The sequence below is a fragment of the Phalacrocorax aristotelis genome, chromosome 3 (genome assembly GCF_949628215.1).
Source record: "Phalacrocorax aristotelis chromosome 3, bGulAri2.1, whole genome shotgun sequence".
NCBI classification, from domain to species: Eukaryota; Metazoa; Chordata; class Aves; order Suliformes; family Phalacrocoracidae; genus Phalacrocorax; species Phalacrocorax aristotelis.
The window spans coordinates 38,837,056-38,864,477 of NC_134278.1; the positions used below are offsets into that span (position 1 = coordinate 38,837,056).

The 27,422-nt window shown below is 37.5% G+C and overlaps 1 protein-coding gene across 1 annotated transcript in view; it reads right to left on the bottom strand.

Annotated features, from left to right (window-relative positions):
• Positions 1 to 27,422, bottom strand: part of ME1 (malic enzyme 1) — a 184,057-nt gene that overhangs the window by 110,139 nt on the left and 46,496 nt on the right. Inside the window, exons 2-3 of the mRNA XM_075087175.1 lie at positions 26,114 to 26,247; positions 18,370 to 18,519 (exon numbers count right to left, since the gene is read on the bottom strand). Of these exons, the coding sequence (XP_074943276.1) occupies positions 18,370 to 18,519; positions 26,114 to 26,247 (284 nt within the window). The remainder of the gene's footprint in view (positions 1 to 18,369; positions 18,520 to 26,113; positions 26,248 to 27,422) is intronic.

Consider the following 27,422-nt stretch of genomic DNA (forward strand, 5'->3'; position numbering starts at 1 on the left):
GCCAACCCAGCCACAGGAGCAAACCAGCGTTTAGTCTTATTTCAAGACTCCCTTCTGAAAACGTGGATTCACGGCACTCTTTATTCAGCATCAGCAGCCTGTGTAGCTCTCTTTCATGTGCCCAAGTCTATAAAAGCTGCTTATCAATCCCTGTTAGTAAGCGCAGTGCTTTAACAGTTACTACAGTTAAAAATAACATCTACATAGCAGAGACAAGTAAGTTCAGGGCACTTACAGAATGGTACAGTCTAGAATGTGAATTAGCCTTAAGAGCAGAAAAGTGATGAAAGTAACCTGAAGGGCAGCAGCTGTAAGCCTGGTGTTTGAAAATACAAATTTGGGGGAAACAGGTTTCAGAAAAGAATGGATAGGGTTTGGAGGAGTAAAAAGTATGTAACTGCAGTGACACAAAGACTCAGATGCTGTGGGATTTTCAAGTATAGATGTTAAAACACTATTTTAAAATAAATAATGATAATTTTTTTTCAAAAGACAACTGGGGTAGGTAGCTGCTTAAGATTATCATTTCTTCTGGTGCAAGCCTCAGCAAGCTGCAGTGCTCCAGATGCTGCACATCCAAGGGGAAAATGAAATATATAAATATATATATAAAAATTGTAATACAACAGAGCAGATAAGAGTGAAAAAAAGGGAGAATTTGCCTATGACAGTACAGACTGAAGGCAAATGAAAAAGGAAAAGAGAAGAAACCTGCACGTGGGATGCTGTCCTATTACTTTTCTCCAACAAGTCTGGACTCTCCCAGCCCTCTGAGAGCCTGATTCTTGCTACCAAAGCATGTAATCTCTACATTGCTACTTTGAGTGTATAAAGACTTTTGTAAAAGAAACCATTTTTTGCTTGAAACATCCTGCTTTCGCTTTGTCAGAATGCCAATCGGGTCAACTCAGGCTCCAGAACTGGGCAAAGAAGTCAGACCTTTGCACAATAAAAAGAAACCCAATGAAGTCATTTTTCCACTGCTCTCATTCAAGACAAAAAACAGTACATTGTTAAAATAATGTGAGTAAAACATTACAAGCCTTACACAGCAAAACTTTAAAACCATTTTTACGTGGTACATAAAGCAATTATAGCTTGTCGCTTCACTTATAATCCAAAAGTCTCTACTTCATTTTGGAAACCGTAACGTGCGCCTCAAACTATTTCAGATGAAAATTAAGAATACTTTATAGTAAAAGCAACACTTCACGGACTTTGTCATTGCAGACTTTTTGCATCAATTATATAAAGTATTATTTTATATCTACATAACACTGGGTTTTAATTAGTGCCTCACCTCCTTTACTTACAAAAGCAAACAGCAGAGTTTCATAATCTAAATACTCATCCTTTTCATACAGCAACAGAGTAGATCATATCTTCTTCATATTCACTTCTTAAAACATGAATTCAATGATTTAACTATATTCCTACAGTATCATTCATCTAGACAATCAGTTTTTACGTATTGCTGCTTAACCACATAACAGCAATGCAATAGGATGTGTGTGTTTGAAAAGAAAAATGCAGACTTTGAGAAATACTGTGTTTTAAGAGCCAGAGCTGTTTTGCTCCAGAAGCTACTTAAATTCTTCTGACAGTTGCTCAATAAATAACTTAATTACTTACACTCTGATAGACACAAATAGAACTATTTGAAGATTGTGAATGAGAGAATGGTTTAGCAGAGCCAGACTCATTCATTTTTAAGACAAAAAATAACCCACTGTTCTGCTTCAATAGCTATCATGCCTGTATTATTTTATGCTAATAATAAATGCATAAAGAACCGTCAGCAAACAACATCATCCACGTATTTACTAGGCATCTTGCAGTGCTAATGAAGTTTTGTTTTTTTTCTTTTTAATTTTTCTGAATGTTATTTAAACTGTAAGGTACTCAAACAAGTGAGATCACTGCCCTTCTCTTTACTTCAGCAACTTATACTGCCCTGGCTCACTGGAACATGGAAAATTTCCAGTATTTAGACAATAGTGTCCTTTAAGCCAGTTTTCATTGACCTTTAAATCACCATCATTTGCTCTCAAAAACCATTAACAAGGACAAAAGTCAAGACTTATTCTTACAACATATCCTAATCAACTTCCACTTTAATGAAGAAGTCGCTCTCTGTTGAGCTGACCTTATCTGCTGAAAAGGAACCAAGGAAACCACCCAATTCATGTCACAGAGATAGAGCAGTTCCTAACACAAGGAGGTGCTGTGCCAAGAGGTAACAAGTCAGAAGGCAGGCAGGCTGACGTGAAAGCGCCCGAGTTAAACTCACCACACAAGGTTGCCAGCAAGCATCCTAGCACAGAGCAGAGCTGTGTCACCCAGGCTTGAGCTGTCTGCGTACAGCATTCAGTGGCATCTCCGAGACCCGCACCCCGAGTGCACAGAGATCACAGCATCATCGTGGTTGGCTAGGACTGCTCCCTTCCCAAGCAGGCTCAGCTACAGCAGTTATTTTGCCTTGGCTTCCATTCAGGTACAAATTTGAACGAATTTTCTCTAGTTTTTAGTAAGGAGTGTTAACAGCAAAAAGAAAATAGCTGTTCTAGCAGAGTGTGCCGTTCCTAAGATCAAATGCCTTTGGATGGTGCTCCGCACCAAACATAAGCAGAAACCTCTCCCTGCTTTCAGTGGAATCATACGAGCAGATAGCGATTGAAAATAAGTCTCCTGTAGTCTCCTGTATTTTAGCACAGAAAGGTGGGCATAACACTCTACAAAACTAAAGATCTCAATTTATGACCTGCACATTTTAAGATAAACCCAAACTATTTTATCTTAGGACGAAACCAAACAAGCTTTCACATCACAAGCATTACTCTGAGCGAGAGGAGTAACAAAGAGCCAACAAAGAAGTTATTGGAGCCATTTTTAAATCCTTACAAATGGGACATTTTCTTCCTTAGGAACTTTTACTTTGAATACAACTGAATATAGGCATAGCATCAGGATTGTGCCCTACAATTACTAAAGTAGTAGAAGAGATTAAAAATAATGAGATTTGAGTTGAGAAGCATGCAATTATTCAGCCTCAGTTATTTCGCAGACTATCATTCACAGAAATTACATTCAAATAATTTTCTGCTTAAACTTTAATTTTAATATTTGACTCAGTAACAGACTTATTCAAACAGAAAGAATTATGGCCTTGAGTTTATTGCCTGCTAGAGCATAGAACACCTTCCTCAGGTTCTCACAATGAATCAGTGATCTCTCAGAGCATCATCTGAGGGAGACGCATAAAATCTTGCTAGTGCAAAACAATCCATTCTGGATTCTTATACATCCACACTGCAAGTTATTTGTTGAAGTGATTATTATGGCTGGCTTACATATGCCTCAACTCACCGTTATACAGGGTAAGGGCAAGTGCAGCACAGAGAGACCTGCAGGAAAGGTAACTCCCAAGAAAGCAGCAAGAGGCACAAAGGGTACCTGCACCGGTGTTCAAAAACCACTTGGGTCTGAAATCAAGTATAATTTTAAACAGACGAGTCCATTGATGCCAACCAAACTGCCCGAAGCACAGCGCTGATTACGGGATCAGGTGCCAGTGGGAATATCCCAGCCAAGTCCATACGCACCCGCCGGCTGCTCCGCCCCTGCCCTGTTTTGGGCCTGCATGCAAGACCCTGGCCTCAGCCTTCCTGGACCTGAGCCACTGCTGAACGGCCTGGAAACCTGTGAAGTATCGCAAAATGGTGTTTCAAGGGAAGAGACTTTCCACTGGACATTTTGTTCAGCTCCCCACTCCCCGAGACTGCAAGCCCTGGCACACTGGGGCACTCTCACAGGTTTTGAAGGCTGTGAGGGCATACACATCCTCACACACCCTCCTTCCTCATGCTTTCATCCAGCTGCTCACCTGCTTCTACACTACCCGTATCCTGGCCACAAGAAAATAAGAATTCCCAGTATATTGCAATAAAGAACTGGAAATTCGAGCAAGATGTACAGCATGATGCTTTTAGCTGTTTGCACAAAGGATGAGTACTTGACAGCAAAACAACTGTTGTAAAAAGGTGACAAATGTAATTTTCCAATAAACACTGTGCTGTGTTAACTACAAGCATCTTCTTTCTCCTGTAATCAGCCATGTGGAGAGAACGGGCACAGTCACTTCTGATCCTAAATCAAAGGTGTCCAGCCCTTCACGTGGCATTAAAATAGAATTTGTTAAATCTTCCCTAACTACAAAAATAATTCCACTGAGCACGACAATTTATTCTGCTGTTCTGCCCTCATGACCAACAAGATGAGCTTTGCTGGCTATGGGAACACACAAGAAGCTTTAACAGCAGATGGGGAATTTCAGGCCTGAGTCAGTGCTTTACAGACATACAGTTTCTCTGCTAACAAGTAATCCTATAACAGAACTCATTTCTCAGGTCATCAAATTTTTCCCTTCACATTTAAAGATAAGATTATTATTTATAAATTAACATGCAAAATATATAAATCATTGTCTAGTGACAATGTGACTACTTTTGTATTAAACTTAAATTCCAACTATTAGGAATATCGGATTATTCTCACCATAAGAAGCTAGTCATTATGGTTTTTTTAAATAGGTATTTTGTCTATTTCCTTTTCGTTCTTATTTTAGTGATTGGGATCATTGAATAGCTTGATAACATCATTTGACAAATTTCTTCTGAAACTTAAAAAAATGAAGTATCTTTAATGACAATGTTTTCATTAGGCTACACATATCCATTAAATCTTTCTAAAAACCAGAACTAAGCCTGAGTACATTCCAAACCAAAGTGTTTCCTTTATTGAGACACTCACCTTTAAAAAGCATAGAATAACTGAAATCTCACAGGTTAGAGTCTTAGTTAAAATCTGAATATTTTTTAAACACAGATCTTAAGCTAAAATGCTTTAGAAAATCAGTGGAATGTTACAAGAACTGGTCAAAATATAGATCAATTTAGTTTGAACTCAAAAAAAGTGCTGTGGTAATAGGTCCTTGGCATGTGAACGGTTTGGCTGTACATCTGTCCTGCACCCAATATTTATCATTTTCCTTTGCCCTCTCAGTTTTAACCAATTTGTGACAATTACTGCACCTATGGCAAAGCTACAATAATTTTCAGCATTCTACGTCCGTATTTTCCATTTTCAAAAATATAAGCTTTAAAAATAGAAAAATGCAAAAAACCTGATCAGCAGCACTACTTCTGCTCTTATGTCCCATTAACTTTACAACAGGCATGGATGTATGAGACAGGCAAAATTTTTAGGACTGTGTCCAACAACAGCTTTTTACATGGATAAAAAGCTACAGGACCAGCTCTATCTCAGACAGAGAAACTGAGAGGCATACGCTATTATTTTTAAAACCACGTTATCTGATGCTAACAAAGTTCCAGAACACCAGTTCTTCTCTGAAATACTTCTAACACAGAAGTGATTATTAAAATTTAACTGGCAAAAATGAGGAAATGTATACTTACATTGTCTGTATAATGTGTATTTAATTGTAGGGAATTGAATATACTTAAGAATCAACTAGCAATTTTCTGACTCAAAAATTACTAGAAGCACTTATTGTAAAATTTGAGAAAACAATTATGCTAGATGGAAACCCAAGATAACATTTTAAGTATTAAACATCTGGAATGTATCTGGTCCACTATCATAAAAATTAACCTCATAGACTAGAGGCAAACGGTCTTGTACTTTCCTTTCTTTTTACATAAATTTGGTCACGACCCCATGTAAAGTTTTTCATTTCATAAAGTCAGTATCAACATTTTGGGGAAAAATACAGCATGCAATGATATCGGCTAACACCAACAGCTAATATTATTGCTATCCTTTACTACATACCTACAGGAAACGAAGCAGCACAGGATACGGAATGAACATTGCGAAGAGTCATGGAAGCAGCCATATGGGGAGATGGAGGTATTCAAAAAGCATCACCTAGCAGTCACAGCAGAAGTGTTCCCAAAACGTTATTTGTGAGCTTCCTACCTGTTCAAGGGGCTCGAAGGCTCAAGTCTAATGTCAAAATCACAAATGAGCTGTGATTTCTGAGGCTTTTCTGAGGATGTTGCTTTTGAAAGTCTACAGGCCAAATGTTTGGTCATCTTTCAAAGATGACATTTGTTTAACTGTGAAGCTTGAATGCAGTGTACCAACCACTCATCAAATGACTGAGGTTACAACCATCCTCAAGAATAATCCCATTTCAGTGTATGCACTGGAGTATTTTTACATTCTATGTGAAGCAGCAAACTGAAAATAGAAATGGGTACATTCCTTGCAGCAAGTGGAAATAGGGCAGAACTGAAATCTTTTTAGATATGCTATTTACTTCAGAAACACAAATCCCCATGCTCGTATTCTAGTTATTTGTCAATAAACCATTAATTAACTGAACAGAAAGCAAACCGTTCTGTGTCTTCATTTTCAGAAGCGAACATCTGCATGGCCTGTTTAAGGAGCTTGTTCTGGATGGCTAAGGAAAACCCTCAAAGACATACTGTTGCCTAAAACAAGCAGCATGAACAACCTGCAGTGGCGCAAACCTGTACATTTGTATGTGCTTACAATAAATCTAAAGAACTCCAGAGGAAAAGTTAAAACAAACAAAAAAATACCCTTCAATATAAGAAAGCTGCCATAATATGGTGAACTTCTGTAAATGGAAATGCGCTGCTGTGTCTCTGTAAGCTATATGAGAGCTTCATCTCAGCAACAATAAGCTGTTCCCTTAGATGGAACGCTCCTCCACCAAAAAGCCCAAACCAATAGTTAATTTCCTTATTCTAGAGTATGTTAAAATAAAGTTGTGAGGTCTCCTAAATTTCCCTTTTCCTTAAGACCAGACAGAAATTCAAGAGAAATGTAGTTGCTTTGGGAATAAAGAGGCAAAAATGAGAACTGGCTTTTGACCATCTTTATGCTAAAGGCATATGTTCTTATTCAGCACAAACTGAAGCTTGCTTTCCTTTTTTTATATTTCTCAGTAAATGGTTCCCTGGAGTCCATCCCTTATTTCTGCCAATTGATTTATGCCTTCCCTATTAATGTCTGCCTCTGGCTAGAAGTCCTTGCTTTTCTTACAATAATTACTTGCTTTGTTTGGTTTATATGCATTCTTATTGTTTTGTCTGATCTATGCTCCCAGCAGTCTCTCCTGCACCTACAGCTGTTTTCTAAAAAATGCTGGTTTTCCTGCATGTGCTTTTATCACTTAATACTCATTAGCAGAAGAAGGTCCTTATACAAAGCAGAACTGACTTGCAATGCCACCATTTAACTCAGCCAGTAGTGGTCAGGATGACAGGCACCTCATTAACCTCTCTCCACCCAACAGCAAATTACACTACGTTAATTCTACTCTACCATAGATTTGGTAAAGTTACTATGACCTGGACTTTTTATGTTTCTTTTAAGTTTATTATAATTCACGCTGCTAACACCTTTTATTGCACAGCGCACATAAGAAAACAGTTGTATAAAGCTTTAAACTTTGCTAAAAAGGACAAAAACGCCATGCACGAAATAACAGGGTTCATTTCTATCCCAAAACTTTTGTCCCTTGCCTTCTCCAGAAGCTTCCTATCAGCAGAGGCATATGGCTGTCCCAAAAGCAGTGTGTAAAAATCTCCCAGACTAAAAGCACCTAGCCATAAATATAGAGAAACACAAGATGTATTAAAACACGCAATCGTTCCATTATTATGCTCATGAAGGCTGAAAACCTTTATGCTTTCTCTTCACTTCCAATTTTCCATTTTAATGCCTGACTATTTACCTTATTTATTTGGAAACCTAGTCAGAGACAGAAAGCAATGATGCTAGAGTACCCAAGCTACTGCAAAGTTAGAGTGATTTTGCTGGGGTTTTTCCTTCACTCTCTTGGACTTCACCAAATACAGTCACAGGCATAACTGATTCTTTTAAAAAAGTTACTATATCTTGTATTGGAAATGCAACAATGAGACAATGTTGGACTGCTGAGTAATTAGAGTATTTTGAACAGAGAAGATGCTGAATGTGTAAGCAGGGGCTTTGGGTGGTGCTGAAGGACGTGCAACAAATGTACAGAAAAACAAGAGCTGGAGAAATTCCAGTGTAAGCACATCCCTAACCGAAAACATCCTCTGGACATGGGCTGGGATATATACGGGATGAGCTAATAAAGCATTGTAATGTTTCTAGGTCACTGGTGTCTCATCTGAAATACTACTGTTAACCTCATTTTGCAACATCAGGAGACAGCAATGGGAATTACTGGGGACTTGGGAAAAACTCTGCATAGAGGCAGAGAGTAGCATTCCTCTATCTCTAAGAATATCTCAATATAAAAAAAATACCCACACTAAATGCTTATCAATCACCTGTAATAGTTCACTGCAACATGCTGATGGTGCCTATGCATGCATCCCTATTGCTGGTGATACCTATTAAACACACGCAGGAATACCATTTCTTTTTTATCTCATCGATAAGGAAGCCCTTTCCCTTCCACAGCACAGCCCTAGGGAGTGAGAAAAAGGCACACATCTTTTTCTTCGTACTTCTCAAGCAACAAATTGCAACTTTAAATAGCATAGGGAAGGGCGAGAGGATAGCCTGTGAGTGTACACATTTCACACCTCCAAGAACAGCTAACAGCCACAGAAAAGTAACTTCTTCCTTTACGTGCTTCTCCACATGTAAATGCACCCTCCTAAGCAATTCCTGCAGTGCTTGCCCTGGGGACCACTACCACCTCTAGGAGGGCTTCAGAATAGCCACTTTCTTAAAAGCTGAAGGACTGCCATCCAAAATGCAAAAACAACTTTGTAACTCCTCAGCAAGTTCAACATAAATGTTAAATAGCCATTAGTTCAGGTGTCCAGTATAGAAGCACTGAGCAAAATAGTCACAGCTGCTGCTTGAGAACCATCAGCTGAGTCTAGCTGTGCAATGAACACTTATTGATAGAAAGGAATTTCATTTTAACTACTTCATACCATCCATGCAGTTGTTGTCCCCCTTCTTTGATAAAAGCGAGCCCCTTGGATAGCACACCTCAAGGTAACATACAAGACTTCTAAAAGGACCTGTCTTTTTTGTCAGTCTAAAAAGCTAAGTATGCCTGACACAGAAAGTGTGCACAACAGACGCAATAAATAAACTGCAGCTTCTCCTCCCTTCCTAACCAATTTTCATCAAAAACCAGACCATTTATTCTCCATAAAATAGTTTTTAACTTTATAGTTTCTGGCTGTATTTGGCTGCACTGAAAGATTTACCTCATCTCGTGCAGCACATCAGTTGCACTGCTCTAGGGAGAGGCCTAGGAGTAAACTAACATATGTATCATAGACAGTGATGTGGTGGCCAGAGTCCTGGAGCATCCTGTTTGTTCATGTGGCACAAGCTGTCAGTTCTCTGTGTTGTCCTAAATGAGTGCTAGGATGGTGCGTAATTCCAGTCCACTGATATGCAAACTATTGTCAACTGCAGGCCACAACTTAAGGACTGTCCAAAGTCCCTCAGTCCAGAATGGAGGCAACTGTTTTTATCATTTCAGAAGTTTGCTTCAGGGGCCAAATTATGTTGACAATTAGGGGGCTGTATAAACATGGCAGGTTGACAGAGGCTGCTTCATGAGGGGAAAATTTTGGTAGCTAAATATTGCTTGAATAGAGTAGGACAGAACCAATGAGTAGACTTCTCCTGTACCATATTACTTGATACTTCAGTGTTGCTCACAAGTCTTTGGCCAAATCAAGGAGTGAAAACTAAACAAAATCTCTGCCCTTAAAGTACATTTCATTAAGGTATGTACTACTTCGGGAAATCTGGAAGCATGCAACCTGAAGGCAGCATTGCAAGCTGGCACAGAGTCAAAATCTCTCTAAAAATTCAGGAAAAAAGGAAGACATTGCAGAGTGCCATGGTTACATATTGGTACAAGCCCTAATTATTGATATGAAACTATAACTTGCTAAAAGAATATTGCTATTTTAAAAATGCAGTGATATAGTTTACTTGTTGAAAAGCATATAGCCTACCTTTTATGTGGTATTGGCACTAAAGAGAAAAGATTAGTCAGAGTAAAGACATTCAACTTGGGATTATGTACTTTCTGTCCAGTCTTCTGCACGTAGATCCACAAGATGACTGTTTCAACAGACCAAACGAGAAGGGCGTAATAAGCACTGCATTAATAACGCTCACACAAACTATCCTTCCCATGTGGTGAAAAGGATCAGCAAGAAACGTCTTTGTTTCAGAGGATGCATAGTGAGGAAGATAATCATCATAGGTCAAAACCTATAGAAATGTACGTTCTCATTGTCTCAGAGTGCAGATACTCTTGAAAAGACAAGTTTGAGTCCTCCAAATCTGTGGAAGAGGGAGAAATTTCTGTTCTAATTTCACACAGGAGATGGTAGAAAAGTATAAAAAATAACTGTACAAACCAAATGAGGACAGGGATCCCCTGCAAATACCCAGGATGGCATGAAGAAGGTGGAGAATGAAACAGACAAGTATGGCCTGCACAATAATTTTGGCACCCTGCACAGAAACCACCATCTATGGTGTTGTAGAAGGGCCCTGAGGCTTGCTAGTGGTCTTCCACAGCAGACTGTGCTAAGAGGGGAGAGAAAATGACCAAACACTGACTGCTGCCAAACACTTTGAAAAAGTCATGTTTTGAGTAGGGGTGGCCTCATTTCCTCCTTCTCACAGCCCACATGTACTCCCTCCAGGAAAAATAGAGCAATGCACCATCAAGAAGTAAGAGCTTAGGCCTGAAAGCCAGAAATTCCATGTTTGTGATGTGTTTTAGGACAAAGCTTCTTTTATGACCATGATGAAAAGTCCCTACAAGATTACCTGTGTAAGAAATCATCTATGCAGCTCATTAGAGTAGGAAGAGGGTAACAAGAGGTAAATTCACACAAGACTAAATGAAAGAATAGCTCGAAGCAGGACTTCTGTAAATATCATCCTTCCACTATTGCTGTAGGCAACACCTACATGCAAGCACCGAGTACGTACAAAAAATAACACCACATGGAGGCCATTGTATTTCATAATGCTAGGTCAGGACTATACCGTCTCAGTTTAGCATAGGCTAATCATTCATTATTTTATTCTAAGGTACAAGTTTAATAAAAAGAGAAAAATTCACACTAGTAAAACTTTATTCCAAAATATTACTAGAAGCCATGATTTAACGCAGTTTAAGAGAGACTAGATGACTACATACACATAAGCTAAAGACTACCCTAATGTTTTAAAAATCAAGCTATAACTTTTTTTCATTCAACTATTTCTTAGAATGAGAAATTGGCTTAACATTTGCAGAGCACTCTGAGACCAAAATGAGGCCAACTGACATTTTCTGTGCAAGATTCTCTCACCTTCCCCTGCAGCAGCACTACTGGCGGCTGACAGACCAAGTTGAATATACCTTGGGCACAATCCAGCATAGTGTGTTTCTAGAAGACGGTCTAGGAGAAGAGAGGAATTCAACACTCTCACACTGTGCCAATTCTCCTTTTCCAATTTTTCAGAGCAGGGCAAACATTATGCTAGGAGAATCTATTAGCCTTACTTTCGAGCTGAGGAAGCAACAGCATGCTAAACTAAGTTTTAGCTTGATGAAGGTAACAGAGCAGATCAGAATCATGCCAAAGAGTAGAATTACTGGGTGTCGTGAGATGTCATGGTGCTTGAATTCAGTGAAAAGGCTATACAAAAAGCAAGACGAAAAGCTGCCTGGAAAGTGTCAATGGTTGTAATCTTCACGAGACAAAAGCGACAATGACAAACCGACATATTTCAGAAGTGCTTGGTGAGGGGCAGCAACGGCCACCATCACCAGGCCTTTGAAGTCAACAAGAGAAAGCTTGCCTAAAATCAGAAGAACTGCTACAGCTATGCTAATTCTCTGTCATAATGTTACAGAATAACTTGCCACCTGAGGCATGCTGTTAATACACACAAGCCACACCAGTGCCTGTTGGAGAACGGAACCCCAACAGGCTATTTTCAAAGAAGCATTTTGCTGTATTTTATGTCTTTTTTGCAACACATTTTGATTTCAGAGACTGCCCTAACAATCAAGGCCTTACAAGAGAGCACTTAAAAAAAAGGCCACATTTTCTTTTTTTCACTTCGAGATGAAAATTCAGCATAGTTTTCAGAGAAAAAATACTAGGAAAAATAACTTTGAAACTATTGCTTTTTTATTTATTTTAATATAATTTTATGTTACACAATAATCAGTTTTAACTAAATTAAGATACTGAGATAATTATTCATAGTAAGAATCAGGTTAATAAAGTCTCTAAATATATATATATATATATATATATATGTTTTGCCTGGGAAAAAACATCTAGATACGCTGGAAAAAATGTAAGGGGGCAGTTATAGTGGTGAAGAACTTAGGCCAAGTGAATCCAGACCTTCTGGTCTCAATCAAGAAAATACCACGTATCTGAGGGTGAGACAGTCAGTCACAAAGAAGCACCAGGAACTAAACTTTCTTGGCTTATGTGATCCAGGAGTACTTGACAAGTTTTTGGCCTCCTGTAAGCCAAATCTGGTTTCTGAAGAGACTTGGATGTCAAAGGCATCCAATGGAATTAAGAAAAAGAAAAATCCAGGCTCCAATGGAAGCCTCATTAGAAACCACAAAAAATTATGAAATGTACCACAGGATCAACCTTGTGCTGGCAAACAGACCACAACTTCTGCCGCCAAGATCTAACATTTTGTAAGTTCTGTCACAGGAAATAAATATTTCCCTATTCTCTAATTTTCTGTATAAAAAAGCGATGCTGTCTTGCAGCCAGTGATCTCAGTATGTAAATATTACAATTTTTTTGTTGACATAACAAAAAAGAACTCACCCTTGCAGCACTTGCATTCAATACAGTACATCTGAACCATTGTAAATGTAAATAGATAAAATAAATATAAAAATAAAATAAATACATTCCCTTTGAGGAATATGAGGAAAGGAACTGATCTCAAATTTGTATGTGCTCAGTCAGTCACGTGCTTCAGCGAGGCAGCAATCTGATATAATATCAGCACTTACAGAATGAGTATTTGGCATGAAAAATTGCCTTCTGAAAAGCTGGTATAAAGACTGTCAATAACATTCCAAGCGCTCTCTAAAAATATTAAAAGATCTAAACCAAACACATTTTTAAAATACTTATTAAAAGTCAATTCAAAAGGTAATCTTGCTTAGACTCTTGGTGAATAAGAGACCTCTGGATACACTATGTCTGGTCATTTGTGAGGAAGGAAAACAAGAAAAACAGACAGAGTTGAAAGAACTATTACAGAAGATAACTTCTGTGAGAACACTTTGCTGAACAAGATCTGCTTCTATATGTAAAAAAAAAAAAATCACTTCAAAGCTAGGGCTGAAATACTTTGCCTTTTAAGAGACTGCATCTGTATCTTCAATATGCAGCATCAGTTTCAATACAGCTGCTTTTAAAAATGGTTCCTAGTCAGCTTGACAGCATGTGACTGCATCAGGAAGTTATTTCAGAGGAACTTTGCCATGCCTGTGTGGCTGCAATAGTTACCAAAGTTTGCTTTGTTCATATTCTGTTTGAAATGGCTTTTCCTTCTAGGAATGGAAATACATAAACAGTCACCTAACATTTTAACAACATCCAAAGTCTTCAGCATAGCAATACTTGGCAATTTTTCCTCCCCTCTCTGAATGCTGAGTTTACACAAGAACCTTAAACTCCTGGGTGTTCTCTATATGATGTAAAAAGTTGATTTTGGATTCTTAGAGGAAATTTCCATTGAACTTTCCCATATTTACTCTTTTTTGGATGAATAAAGCAACTGGAAGAACCGTTACATTTTAGAAATCCACTTATAGGAATAGATTGTTTCTTGGTAAGTCAGCAAAAGTTGTCATATGTATGTCCACACTTTGTGCAACTTAAGAAATTTTTACTTTAGGAATTTATTTTTAAATGATGGATAGAAATTCCGCACCAAAAAGTGGCCTAGTAGAGATTCTGAGATAATGCTCTTAATGATAGCGTGATCATTGTAATAAAACCACAACTCCATTACATTCCCAGCCTTTAAAGCTTCTATTTGTACAGGTCCAAATTCCTTCTCTGACCTACACCCTGGAGGAGCCTTTTTCTTCCCTCATCCTCCTCAATGGTTGTAAGGAAGACCAGAGAGACTTCTAAATTACGTTTCTGTAATGATGTGGTGCAGGTAGGTGCATGTTAGAGACCTGCTACCAGATCTGTACTGTTTATTTCCAGAATAAATGGTCTTATTCATGAAACTGGAGGATTTTAAGCTGAATATTCGCAGCGAGTAATGCAATTCTGAGTTTTAAATTTACAAACAAATGTCAGTTATCCAGACGAGCTTCAAACCACTGAGTCAAGTTACTTTGCAGCTGGTTCTCTTGAAAAATGTTGACTGTCAGCTGGTCAGCCATGAATGTTTATTCTAAAATTGCAAAATACTGCTTCAGGCTCAGAAATATCTTGCCTGCCCACATCATCCTTCACAGTGTCATGTGAGCCTACACAGTCTTCTCAAACTTGTACAGGAGTCACAGATCATTTCATTTAATGATCCCATGAGACACCTATTTTTTAACTCTAAATTAATTGTCATGATTCTTTGTCTGAAGATGTAACTTGTGAGCCAGGGGATCAAAATCACTTTATAACGTAAAGAAATCTAACTGAACATAAAAAAAAAAAAAAGACTAACATATTTAAACTGAATAACAAGACATTGCTTTGCAACTTCCAGGGTGATAAAAATGATCTGCAGATATTGGGTAATTTTTAACTTATTTACCTATATAAACAAGTCGGTTTCTAATAGGATCTTTGTTTTATTATGAAATATCAAATATTTTCTGAGCTGTGGGAAGAGAGATTAATAAAAATATTCTGAAATAAACAACATTCTGAAAGGAAAACATTCATTTATCAGTTAAGACAGCATTTAGATATGAGTCAGCATAAAACAGATAAAACAGTTCTTACAGATAAGACCTTTTTTTTTTTAAGGCATGATAAGATCATACCTTTTTCCTGAATTGTAACAACTGAAAAAAAAAATCAACTAATAAAAACCATGAGAATGTATCAACTGGACTAATTTTTACATATTTTACTCCTTTTCTCTTTCTGTATGTTATATTAAATGTTTTGGTTTTTTTTTCTTCTCTGAGAGTTCAACTCACAAAAGGTGCCGTTTATGAGGGATGCTAGTATATAACAGTTAATGCCGAATGAGTCACAGTCTAGAATATGATTTCAAACCAAATGAAGTTGATTGCTTTGTACAGTTAGTTTTGGCATAAATTAGAAAAGGCTTTTCTTAGAAAAAAAACGTATTTCTGTAACAGAGTGCAGTGGAAGATCACAGGGTATAGGTATTACTTAAGCAGCAAAGAGTCTGTCAAAGGGGAAACTCTTTACGGTCCTTTCCTCCAAGACCTCCAATGAACACTGGCATCAGCTGGGTGGTGTGGGAAGATGAGAGCAGATAGTGAGATAATGTGAATATACCAGTTGGGAATTTTACAGGGAAGAGTAAACATCCAACTTGGCAGATGAGATTTTGTAAGAAAAAAACTATTTATGAGATCCTTACTAGGCAGAGGAAGATTGTATATATTTTTCAGCCATCTTTACTTAGATGAGTCATTAAAACACTTATCTGAAAGTAGTGGCAAATTCAGCAGGACTGGAAATAAAACAGATTTTTAGAAATATCTTGTACGTCTCCCCAGACAGTCAGTCACGTACATAAAGCACACATGTAGCTGGGGAAGCAGCAGACAGATGAATATAGCCAAGGCTGACTTCAGTAGCTCAAAAATACAACAACTGAATACCAAAAGACACATCAGTTAAAACATGATTTAATGTTGTTTAAAACATCATTCATTCATTAGCAGCTCAACTGCAGTGAAAAAACAGTGTGAAATACCAAATTATGGAATGTTCTATAAAGCTATATATTTTTTAAGTTAAATGATAAGGGCAATGAATTATAAAAGTAGCACAATCTGCCTTGAATTTGCTCATTTTCAGTAAGGAAATTAACACTTCTTTTGAAGAAAAAACATCAGATTTCATTCCAATATTGGTAAATAAAAATCACACTTTTAAGAACATACAAGTATGAGGATGCTCAGTGAGCACTTGGATCATCACTGTTGCTGCTCAGAATAGCTGAATATATAATCAGAATATAAGTTCATGTGCCATGTGCCAGAATAATAAGGTTTTTAAAGTTGAACAGGGAAAATCCATGGGGAACATAGAAAGTTAGTACAATGTTACTTATATGCACTGGTAGTTTTATACTGCAGTCACTTGCTGAATTGAGAACGTTCAGCTTCATTTGCTGAGTTGAGAAAGTTCAGCTTGCTATTCCTAAGCCTGCACAATGTATGTATTACTGCTATTATACCTTGCTTTTGAAAGCTTTTTATATCATATTTGAAACTAAAAGGAAAATAAAATGTGAGCTTGTGATGACATACATTAATGATTCAAATAAATCTATGAAGTTTCAAAGTCTACTCAATTCTCATTACAGGAGAGGCTAAAAAGTGGCTCAGTTGCTTAGTGGAGAACTCAGAAGTTCTTGTTGCCCAGTGTATCTGTGCTAACTGCATGTCTATAGTGTAATTTGTTTCAAGTTAACTATACAGATCCATAAATTTATTAGTGACAGACTGATGCGAACTAGGATTTTAGTCTTAATATCTAGAGAAGAAAGATTAAGGGCATCTTTCTAAGCCCTCTGCAGATAAAAATTCTACCAAATAAAAAAAAAAAAAGGCAAACAGTTGAAACGTTTCCTCTCCCTGTCCCTACCTCCCAAATCAGTTTTTTTTTCCCATGTCTGGAGCATGCTTAGGATCACACTGAAGAATGGAGTTCAGGGGTCTGAAAATCTCTAAAGGGGACTAGTGGGTTGTTTCAATTGTTGTTGCAAGCTGTGCATTACCAGTTGCAGACTGACACACAGCTGAACTGCTGTCTAATTTAACAGGGTTTTTTTTTTCTCCACAGATGCTCCACAGGTCTGGGGAGAAAGTGAAGTACATGCATAGGCAGAAGTGCTCCTTGTGCAATACCCTATACAGCAATGGATATCAAAATAAGGGGCAATGAGACCAGCTTAGGCAAAGACTTTCCAGACACATTTAGCACTTCCTGGAAGGCCAATAAAATCATCATGGTGGTAAATACTGCGAGAAAAAAAAGGAGATGACTTTGCTTGCTAGGGGAGGCACCTAAAAGCCACAGATCATTAAAAAGGTTTAAGTAAGCATTCTTGAGGTCTTTTTGAACTTTTTAATGTGTACAGAAGTGGGAATTCTTGTTTTCTGCAGTTGGCCAGATGGTCCTGACTCATTCTGTCAGTCACAAGGCCAAAATAATTTTTACATTAACAACAACAAAACCTTGAAGCCATAAGTCTTCTCGCTCAAATATCTCCTGCTGAAGAATTTGTGAGTAGCCATTTGTTCCCTGTAATCTTGCAAGCTTATTTTCGATCAATGTCTTTGACTGTAAAAACCTATTTCTGTTAACAGAGCTATGCACATACAGCTCATTTATCTCTTCCTTTGCCAGAAAATTGTACAGAAGGCTCCAAAGTGGTGTTCCAGTCTGCACCTGAAGGCACTGCTATACACAAGGTTCTCAAACAGCAACCACCGTAAATCTCAGACTCTGTGGGCTGATGTTCAAGGGGCACAGGGAAACAGAAGCAGCTATCCTTCTTTCATACCACTTCCTCATCACTCTATAAATACAGATACTATACACAGAATAAAAGCACTCCAGTAACCGACCTATGAAACAAGAAATTATTAAGCAGGCAATTATTGAGACAGGCACTTTGATGATTATTGATTATCTTTAAGATGTCTGTAGTACATACATAAAGCATCCTTAGTTTGTATACATATTATTTTTATATATATATATATAAAATATCTGTAATAAAAATATTTATATAGGTAAAAGTACATGCTCTTCAGGTTGGTAAGACAAATCTAAGACTAAGGATCCATTCTCCTCTGGTCTTGTAACATGCAGCTAAGATTCCAAAAGTCAGTTAATGAGATTTAAAATGTACCCATGTTTTAATACAACTAAAACAGCCACTTGCCCTCTTAATTCAGTACAAATTATTGTTTAACGTAGACCAAAAGTGTAGTTTGAATTACCTCAATTATTGCAGTTTTGGCTTACATTCAGCTATGTTACAAAACCCCTGCAGAAATCTGCCAAGAGGAAAATAAGATAAAATTACTTTTATTTGAAGTATAAACTTACATACCTTGGCCTCCGAAATGCTAAGCCATATTGTTGGCAAGCCAGTCCCACAGTGGGAGTATAAACAATAGGCATGAACCTTTCAATGTCAGAAGTCAGCACTTTATAGAAAAGCTTTTCATTTCGATCCTGAAGACCCATTAGTAGAATATATCTGTGGAGAATTACATATAATTAGACAGATGTCAAGTGAACATATAACGTAAATTTAAAAATAAAAAGTTGTTTAGATAATTAATTAAAGCTACGTTTGTTCTATAAGAGCCTCTTTCTTGTTGAGAATACTTAAATACCTCCTTCTCTTAATAGCACAAATGGTTCAGACACAACGGATAACGAACTGGTTGCGACAGAGAGAAGCTGAAACCATCACAAAGTTGACAAACTCTGCATACTCAGGAAGCTAATCCCTCTCAGGTATAAAACACTGTGCTGCAATTGAGTATTTGGTATGTCAGAACCTAATCTGTACGTATCAGTTGTATCCCTTGAAAGGAGACCACCATTAAACACAACTTAAATAAACTTACTCTCTTGCCCAAAAATGTGAAACTAAAAAGTTAGCTTTTTCTGCTCTTGCCTTGATAGAAATTTCTCTTAAATCCAGACTAATACTTCAAATAAATACTGCACCTGAATACTGCAGGACAAAGCATTCAAAAACAAAGCATACACCTGGCCTTTTGTCCCTGAAGTCTATGTTTGTAATGAAATCTGCAATGTTTTATCTCCTAATGGAAATTAATTTTTGATTGCATTTGAAGAAGTTTTATATTTATCTAAAAGGAAAACCAATGAGAAAAAAATATCAGAGAAATGAGAGTGAAGAAAAGTTCATGCTTATCTTGATCTACTTTTGACTACCACCACTCTAATACTGAATAAATACACTACTGCTCCAAGATCCCAACCAGGAAGCCAAATTTCAATGCTGAGAATGACAGATGATATGAGCCTATGAGCGACTACATGTTATACTAGTTCACACAGGTATGACTCTGGTCACTTTATGAACACTTAATATTTAAGAATTTGATGATCCTAAACCCCACCTCTCTATTCACTATCTTTAGTAAGGTTAAGTATTACTTAAAAATTAAGTAGTCTTCTATACCAATAGGCTTACATAAAAACTTTAATTTATGTATACAATTTATGTAGGATTTTTCTTTAATTTACAATGAACAACTAATTACTTACACTCAAAAAAGTTTAACATGCCCATCATTTTATTACACAAGTGTTGAGGAAATGTATACAACACATTGATTCCAAAAGCCTGGAGGTTTGTGTTTAAATATTAATTCACATGAACTTTCCTTAAGCATACTCATGCATCACATGCACCAATAAAACCTGATTCATACTTTAGGAAGACACAAATATAGTCAGGGAAGTATCTAACAAAGAACAGCTTAGTTAATCTGCATTTGTTTTTTCAAGGTTGGCTTGTCTATTCCTGTATATCAGGGAAGCATTTCTTTCACGATCCGCTATATATAAACCTCTAACAAGCACTATAAGCTAGTGTAGCAGGTTTGGCACCTGGTGAGTGTAATGAAGGGACAGAAGTAAGGCAAAACTGTGTCCCTCCCCTTGTGGCACAAAAGGTACTTTAGACCCTTAACAGAAAAAGATCTAGAAACCAAAGAGTTGAAGATGTACTCTAAATACCATCACCATGAGGAGTCCTGAACCACCTTCCATCATACACATTAGCTTTGAATGTTCTTCAAGGTTACATTATAACCTGCACTTGTAGTTCTCAGCTACAAATATACATATATACCGATTCTCTTTCATTTTATTACATTTCCTTACTAATCTTTAATTTTCCCAGTACTTCATTACGATATAGCATATCTTTCTATGTCGTTCAATTCTTGGAGAATTTGCTTTATTAAAACCTTTCTCCTGGGGATGATTATCCCAACATTTACCTTGAAATACAACCTTATTCACATATAGTTCTCAATACATTAGAAGATATTAGTTTTGTTTCCAGAGGATCTTGAAAGTGATGTTAGAGAATATCATGCATACTCTGGCCTGCTCTATACCAGAGACTGCAAGCATTCATGCAAGCCACATCGTTAAGTTTCAAAGCAGTTGCCAGTATATTTTCTTCCTTTTTATCACTTTCATTTAAAATGAGATGTGGCTACTTAAGACTTTAAAATACCTTTTCGTCATTCTTCCTCATTACTCGGATCAAGACTGGATTTTAAATGGAGCAAAGAAATCTTTTACGAAAGAAACTGAAAGTTTAGCAAAAGGTTTCCTCAAGGGCTTCAAGTCAAAAAACTATTTTCTAAAATTGTCCATTTTGGTTTTACTGTCCCATAGCATTAAACTGGGGTTTTATATTATCATTTGCATTTATCATGCCACTTTTATATTCAGGATATGCAAAAGAAATTGCCAAGACAATAACTGCATGCTACTTCTGTTTCCAAATATTACGTACTTGGCCATATCCAAATCAGCATAAGAAATATTATTATAAAGTGAAAAATATTTCTGCAGAAGTGCAATTTTGATCAGAAGGCTACTTTTCAGTGGCAGGTATAAAATATTCCTTCTTTCTCAGCACAGAAACGTGCTTAGGGGTATCAACTTTCTCAAAAATTCTTTCTTAACGGGAAAAACAAAAATGCTTCATCCTCAATGTGGTGTTGGTTATAATGCATTAGACAACAAGTATGCATCTTTTAGTGACATCCAAGCAATCTACACAGCTAAAAGCATGAAGTGGTTTTCAGCATTGTGTTTTGAAAAAAGATGTATTTAAGATGCAGTTTTTAGTGGAATCTTTTACTGAAGCCCACATTTAATTGAAAACATAGTGAAAACAAGCAATAAAACGCTGAGAACAATCATTTGTCCTATAAAAAGGGAGAAAAATATTATCTGTTCTCAGACAAGGAGTCTTGAATGAAATTTTCAGGGAAGAGTTTCAGAGTATGAAAACCAAGGCCTGGCAAGTAAGACAGAGGTGGAATGCCAAGCATTCAAATTTCAGTACGTCACTTTTCCCCCTTGACTTTACCTCAACAGAGGTTCACCTAAGAACTTTTCATGCTAGTCTGCTCTTGCGAAGGGAATTAAATACAGTAGCAACAAAAGGGTATAAAACAAATATCATCCAAAACCCAAAAGGAAATGGATATAACTACCAGAAATTTACTGATGATTTCTTAGGATCACTGGCACTACTATCACTGGCATGCATTTTACAAAGCACAATGGAATAGTAAAAAAAACCCCAAACCCAAAGTCTGTTTGTTCTTATCTTGCAAAACATGAGAGCAAATAAAAGAAAGTGGCAGGAAACACTATTATTTTTAACCTGTATAAGATACAGAGCTCCATTACTTTGCATCATCAGTATATATACAGAAATGCTATTAAAGACAGAGAACTTAAAGAAAAAAACAAAATAACACAGCATTCTCAGGAAAAGTGATTTGATGGCACCTCTCCTAATGTTCACACAACCTGTATAACATTTTACCAGTGTGACCCTCTGAAGTAAAACCCAGACAGTAGATGTGGCTGTGTCAGGGGCAACAATTTCAGTGTCAATACAGAGCAAGAAGGACAATTAAGAACATACAGGGGAGGAAAAAAAAAAAAGATTAAATTGCTTGCAGAATCCATCGCAGCTTTTCCAAATTAAGTCAGAGGAATAGAATTATTTCCTGTTATTGGCTTCCTTTTTGCCAAGCATACCAGGCAATGTATTTGCTGCTGTTTCACATTCATTTAGTGTATGAACTCTTGGTATTTCAGAGCACAGCAACTCCATGCTGCAAGTCAGCAAAGGAGTTTCAGACATGTCACGCCACGGTATGATCAGCTTAACTTTATGAATTTACACATACCCTCCTTCCAACCAAAACCAGGGCAAGCTACAATGCTGCCAGTGTAATATGCAGTCATACACATCATTAATGTTTCATCAGACAATATGCTTCTTTTTAATATACTTAACAGCTTCCACCTCTGCAATATTCAAGTGCTTGTACTTAATCTTTTGTATTTGGACATAAAATGCACAGGTATACACCCACTATCAAATCCAAGCTCTAGGACGAAAAGAGCAGGTTCTCTTCACCTCTTTTCAATCACTGCTCCTATGGGAGCAAAGACTATGCCAGATGCATACTGGAAGAAATGGGTTTTTTTTCCTAGAATTAGTCCATTTAACATCCAGTAGAAGGCAATAGCTGCATGCTTTTACTCAAAGTTGTCCTTGAGCACCTGCCTATACAGGGAGCACTTGAGATTTTTGTTCAAGTTCCAGTTAAACTAGTCGATGTCTTCTGGCATTTTCCATCAGTGAAGGTATTCAGGGAGTAACTGCAGCAGGATCACAACCACTCTTCCCTTTAAAATGCTTCGATACAAGTATAAATACAGGAGACCACAGTTTGCATATTGCCTAGAAGCACTGAGCTCACACACATGTAATGCACATGTTCTCAGAGCAGGATCTCTGTTGACATACTCCAATAAAATTGTCAGACACTTGACTTATAAACACAGCTGCAAATCACATTTTGCATGCACAAGTTTTTGCACACTCAGTGACACAGGTGTTTTCTCTCTGCAAAGGAGCCCAAGATGTCACTGTTGATAGTCTTCAAAGGAAGCATCTTCTGCATGTAAATGCTACCAAGTCTTCCAGTCAGTGGTCTTAAATGTAAACCTACACAAGTAACACACAAATTTTGCTAAAAGCTGGAGAAAACACCAAGACACTGTAATGCCCCACCAATATGAGAGGAGAATAGGTTTTTTATCAAAGCATAGCATGACATGAATAGTCAGTTTAGGCCTGCTGGGTGATCACACAGAAAAAAAATATGATTTCTTAAAGAAACAATTACATTTGGGGAGGACTTGTGGATTTATATAATTTTAAGTACTTAAGGGCCAAGCTGATGTAATTTACACAAATTTGCATCGATCAAAGATTATCCCTGAAAGCATATTTCTTAACTGCTATGGACCTGCACTATGAAATCGTAGACTAGCTGAGGCTGGAAGGGACCTCTGGAGATTGCCTCATCCGATCCCCTGCTCAAAGCAGAGTCAACTAGAGCAGGTTGCCCAGGACCATGTTCAGTCAGATTTTTAATATCTCCAAGGATGAAGACTCCAGCCCAGCTTAGGCAGCGTTATAAATGGAGCCACACTGTTTATTCAGACTATAAAGGAAAGGAGAAGATAGAAATACCTGGACCAAAAATCGTGGTTGAGAAAATACCTCTGTCACACGTCACGGAGTGGGAAATAAACACAACTTCTAAATTTTCTCTATGTTAATTAGTAAATTCTTAATTGAAGTATTCTGACTAGTGATCACATTAGTGAGAAAAAAGCCTAACTTTTAATAGTTTCAAGTTATTTCTATGAACCAAAGACTTACTAATTTTATCAGCTGAAGTACATCACTAAAACCCTATTAACAACAATAAATTTGTATTTCAGAGCTGCACATTATTATATAACCCTATACTAAAAAAGGCATACTACAAAATGGCATAGAAAGGCAAGCTACAGTTTAGTGCTCAAGACACATGGATGCAATATTGTAACGTTTGCACTCTTGTTTTAAGAATGTATAGTCACAGAGGCAGGAAAGAAATGTCTTCCTTAATTATTTATTTGGAAAACGAAAATGCAAAAGACGACTTATAGGTGGGAAATGATGATATCAAGTTTTTGTTTAATTAAATATATACCAGCATTAAGCTTAACTGGGACAGATTTGGAATAAATTATCTGCAGCAAATGGCTTCTGGAAAACCTTTTATTTACATTTCTTTGTAAACATATTTATATTTATTTTTACTTGTGTATTATTTGTGTCTATCATATGTGGATTAAGTGTACTTTAGAAAAAAAAAAAGTTCCTTTCCTCCCTCACCCCCAAGACAGACAGATTTTTCTTCTCTTTCTTTTAACATGATAAAGCAAGTTTTCTGCAAAGTATTCCCACAATACTTGGAGAAAATTATTTTATTTGACGATTCCCATTGTGATCAAAACTTCAGTATACGGTGTTTTATTGTGGTTCAAATGGCACAGCATTCAAACTTTTAACACTGTCATTTAAAACTGACAGATTATTTACTTCTTTTTTTCCTTTCCTGTGGAAATATTTCATTTGGCAAAGAGCTATTTAAATATCCACAATTTTTTGCTAAAAAATAAAGAACTAGAATTTGGAAATACTGCTACCTTCCTCTTGGATTTCACATAGCTAGACCTGTAACTTTCAACCTGTGATGTTTTGAGAAACACAAGTGCTTTTGTCCTATGACCTGAAGTAGGAGCAACCCAATGCAATGCTACAGGCTTGGGGGAAGAGTGGCTGGAAAGCTGGCCGGTGGAAAAGGACCTGGGGGTGTTGGTTGACAGCCACCTGAACATGAGCCAGCAGTGGGCCCTTGTGCCCAAGAAGGCCAATGGCATCCTGGCTTATATCAGAATTAGTGTGGCCAGCAGGAGCAGGGAGGTGATCGCGCCCCTGTACTCGGCACTGGTGAGGCCGCATCTCGAGTACTGTGTGCAGTTTTGGGCCCCTCACTACAAGAAGGACATTGAGGTGCTGGAGCGTGTCCAGAGAAGGGCAGCAAAGCTGATGAAGGGTCTGGAGAGCAGGTGTCTTCTGAGGAGAAGTTGAGGGAACTGGGGTTGTTTAGTCTGGAGAAGAGAACGCTGAGGGGAGACCTTATCACTCTCTACAACTCCCTGAGAGGAGGTTGTAGCAAGGTGGGTGCTGGTCTCTTCTCCCAAGTTACTAGCAATAGGATGAGATGAAATGGCTTCAAGCTGCATCAGGGGAGGTTTAGATTAGGTAGTAGGAAAAATTTCTTTACTGAAAGAGTGGTCAGGCACTGGAACAGGCTGCCCAGAGAGATGGTGGAGTCACCATCTCTGGAGGTATTTAAAAGACATGTAGACGTGGCACTTCAGGCCATGGTTTAGGAGGCATGGTGGTGTTGGGTTGACAGTTGGACTGTCAACTAGATCCTAGAGGTCTTTTCCAACCTTAATGATTCTATGATTCTATGAAAATTTCTTTGCTAGTTAAGGGACACATACAACCATGGGGTAAAAAGACTTTTTCTTCCTGCTTTTAAGCTACAGGTGAATATAAATTCCAGAAATTCAAGTAGAAACAACAATTGAAACAGCCTTAAATTCTTAAGTATGTCTGAAACATACGAAACAACAAGGACTACTTCAAGGCAGAGTTAAAGAGGAGTTGGGGACAGGAGGAAAAAGAAAGTTTTCTCCTATGGTGAGGTCAGTGGTTGAAGCAGGAGTCCATGAAATGCTACACTTCGCTACACTCAGGGACTCAGACTAAAACATTCTGGCCTGGGAAGCTACTACTCTCTGATAACTGATAATGCCCTCCCTGAGAGCACTGGAGTACAGTTGCCCTAGAAAAGATACCACAATCATGAGCTCTTCACTTACAAAGGAGGCTGGGCTCATCCTATTCTGCCTCTATAAAAAACAAAGGTTGTGGCAACTTTAAATTATAAAAAAGCCTTGCTACCTACAGACAGGTACCTAAAAGCCAAGTATTACACACAGATAACAGGACAACCCACAATAGAGAAGAACAAAATTTCAATTTTCAAAAATTTCCTCTGTACTACCATTACAAAATAAATAAGGGACTCATGGTTTGATAACTAGGATAAAGTTGCATAGCCATGCTTTACCTGTCTAAGTCAGATGTCAGCCTTTCAAAATTCTTAAGAATACTATAAACTTGGGCATCTTGACCACGAAAGCAAGGTGGCAATAATCCATGAATATTCAACTGTTGCCTCTCCTCCAAGGTAAAAGCCATGCCCTGAAAAAAGCAAAATAAAAAAAATGTGTATACATTTATACGAGAGATATACCTTTTAAGAAAATTCTGCAGCAAAATATAGCACAGGTAAAGTCAGCATCAGAAAAACTATTTAATATTCCACAGAATTAACAATTATTTAATGATTTTGAAAAAGTTTTTATTGAGTCACAAGAGAACAGGCCTCTCCAGTACAATAACTCCAACCCAGCACAGAATGAGTTAAGGTCTTCCAACACTGCACGACTATTACCTGCAAGATTATTAAGTTACAGCTGAAGAACAGAGCAGTAGTATATTCTCAAACACTCATTTGTTTGGCTATCTTATAAACACAAAGCATGGATAATGTTCATTTTCAGTGTAAATGTTATGCTTTTAATATCTGGAACTGTTTCAAGATCTTGGTTATCTCAGATGTTCATGTGAATTTTTAAAAGAACTCTGTGGCACAATAAAGTCATTCCTATCATTTTATAGTCAAAGAGCCTGGTCCAGCACCTACTGAAGTCTGTCAGTAGAAACACGGCCATAGCGACTTCAACGCTAAAGTCAGATTCACGTTTATTTTGTTTTTCAAATTCACATTCAGTTACAGTAAGAAAAATCTGCACAGACTTACTGGATTTCCTTATTGGATCCAGAAAAGACATGTAAAAGTATTTAGTATGTAATGTGGATAGTCACAGAATGTTTAACACTCAAATCTAGCTTGTGTATTGGCAGAGACTGCCAAATAGCTGCTTTTTAATGAGGTCTGTCTAAAACATCTTCAGAAATAACCCAAGCTGTTGTAAGAAAGAATATGCCTCTACAGCAGAAACGTGACCATGGGTTTAGCACACTATTATCAAGCACTCTGACTTGACTTTGCTGTGGTAACTACAGCCAGTCAGGACTGATGGACGAGATCAGACCTTTGATCATTTTAGGGGATAAAAAAGCATCAGACTAGTGTCTTCCATATATAACCTATGAAATCTATGTATTTCTTTCACACTATAGCCACCGGTTAGTCTGTGGAGCCACATGTTACAACTCTCCTTTAACATCACGCCTGCGCTGCTTCTACTCTAGAATCAGTACTGGCAGATCTGCAAATGCCTTTGAGGTCTCTCTTAGGTTAACACCAAAAATGTCCATATTCTTTATCACGTATATATTCTATATCATGT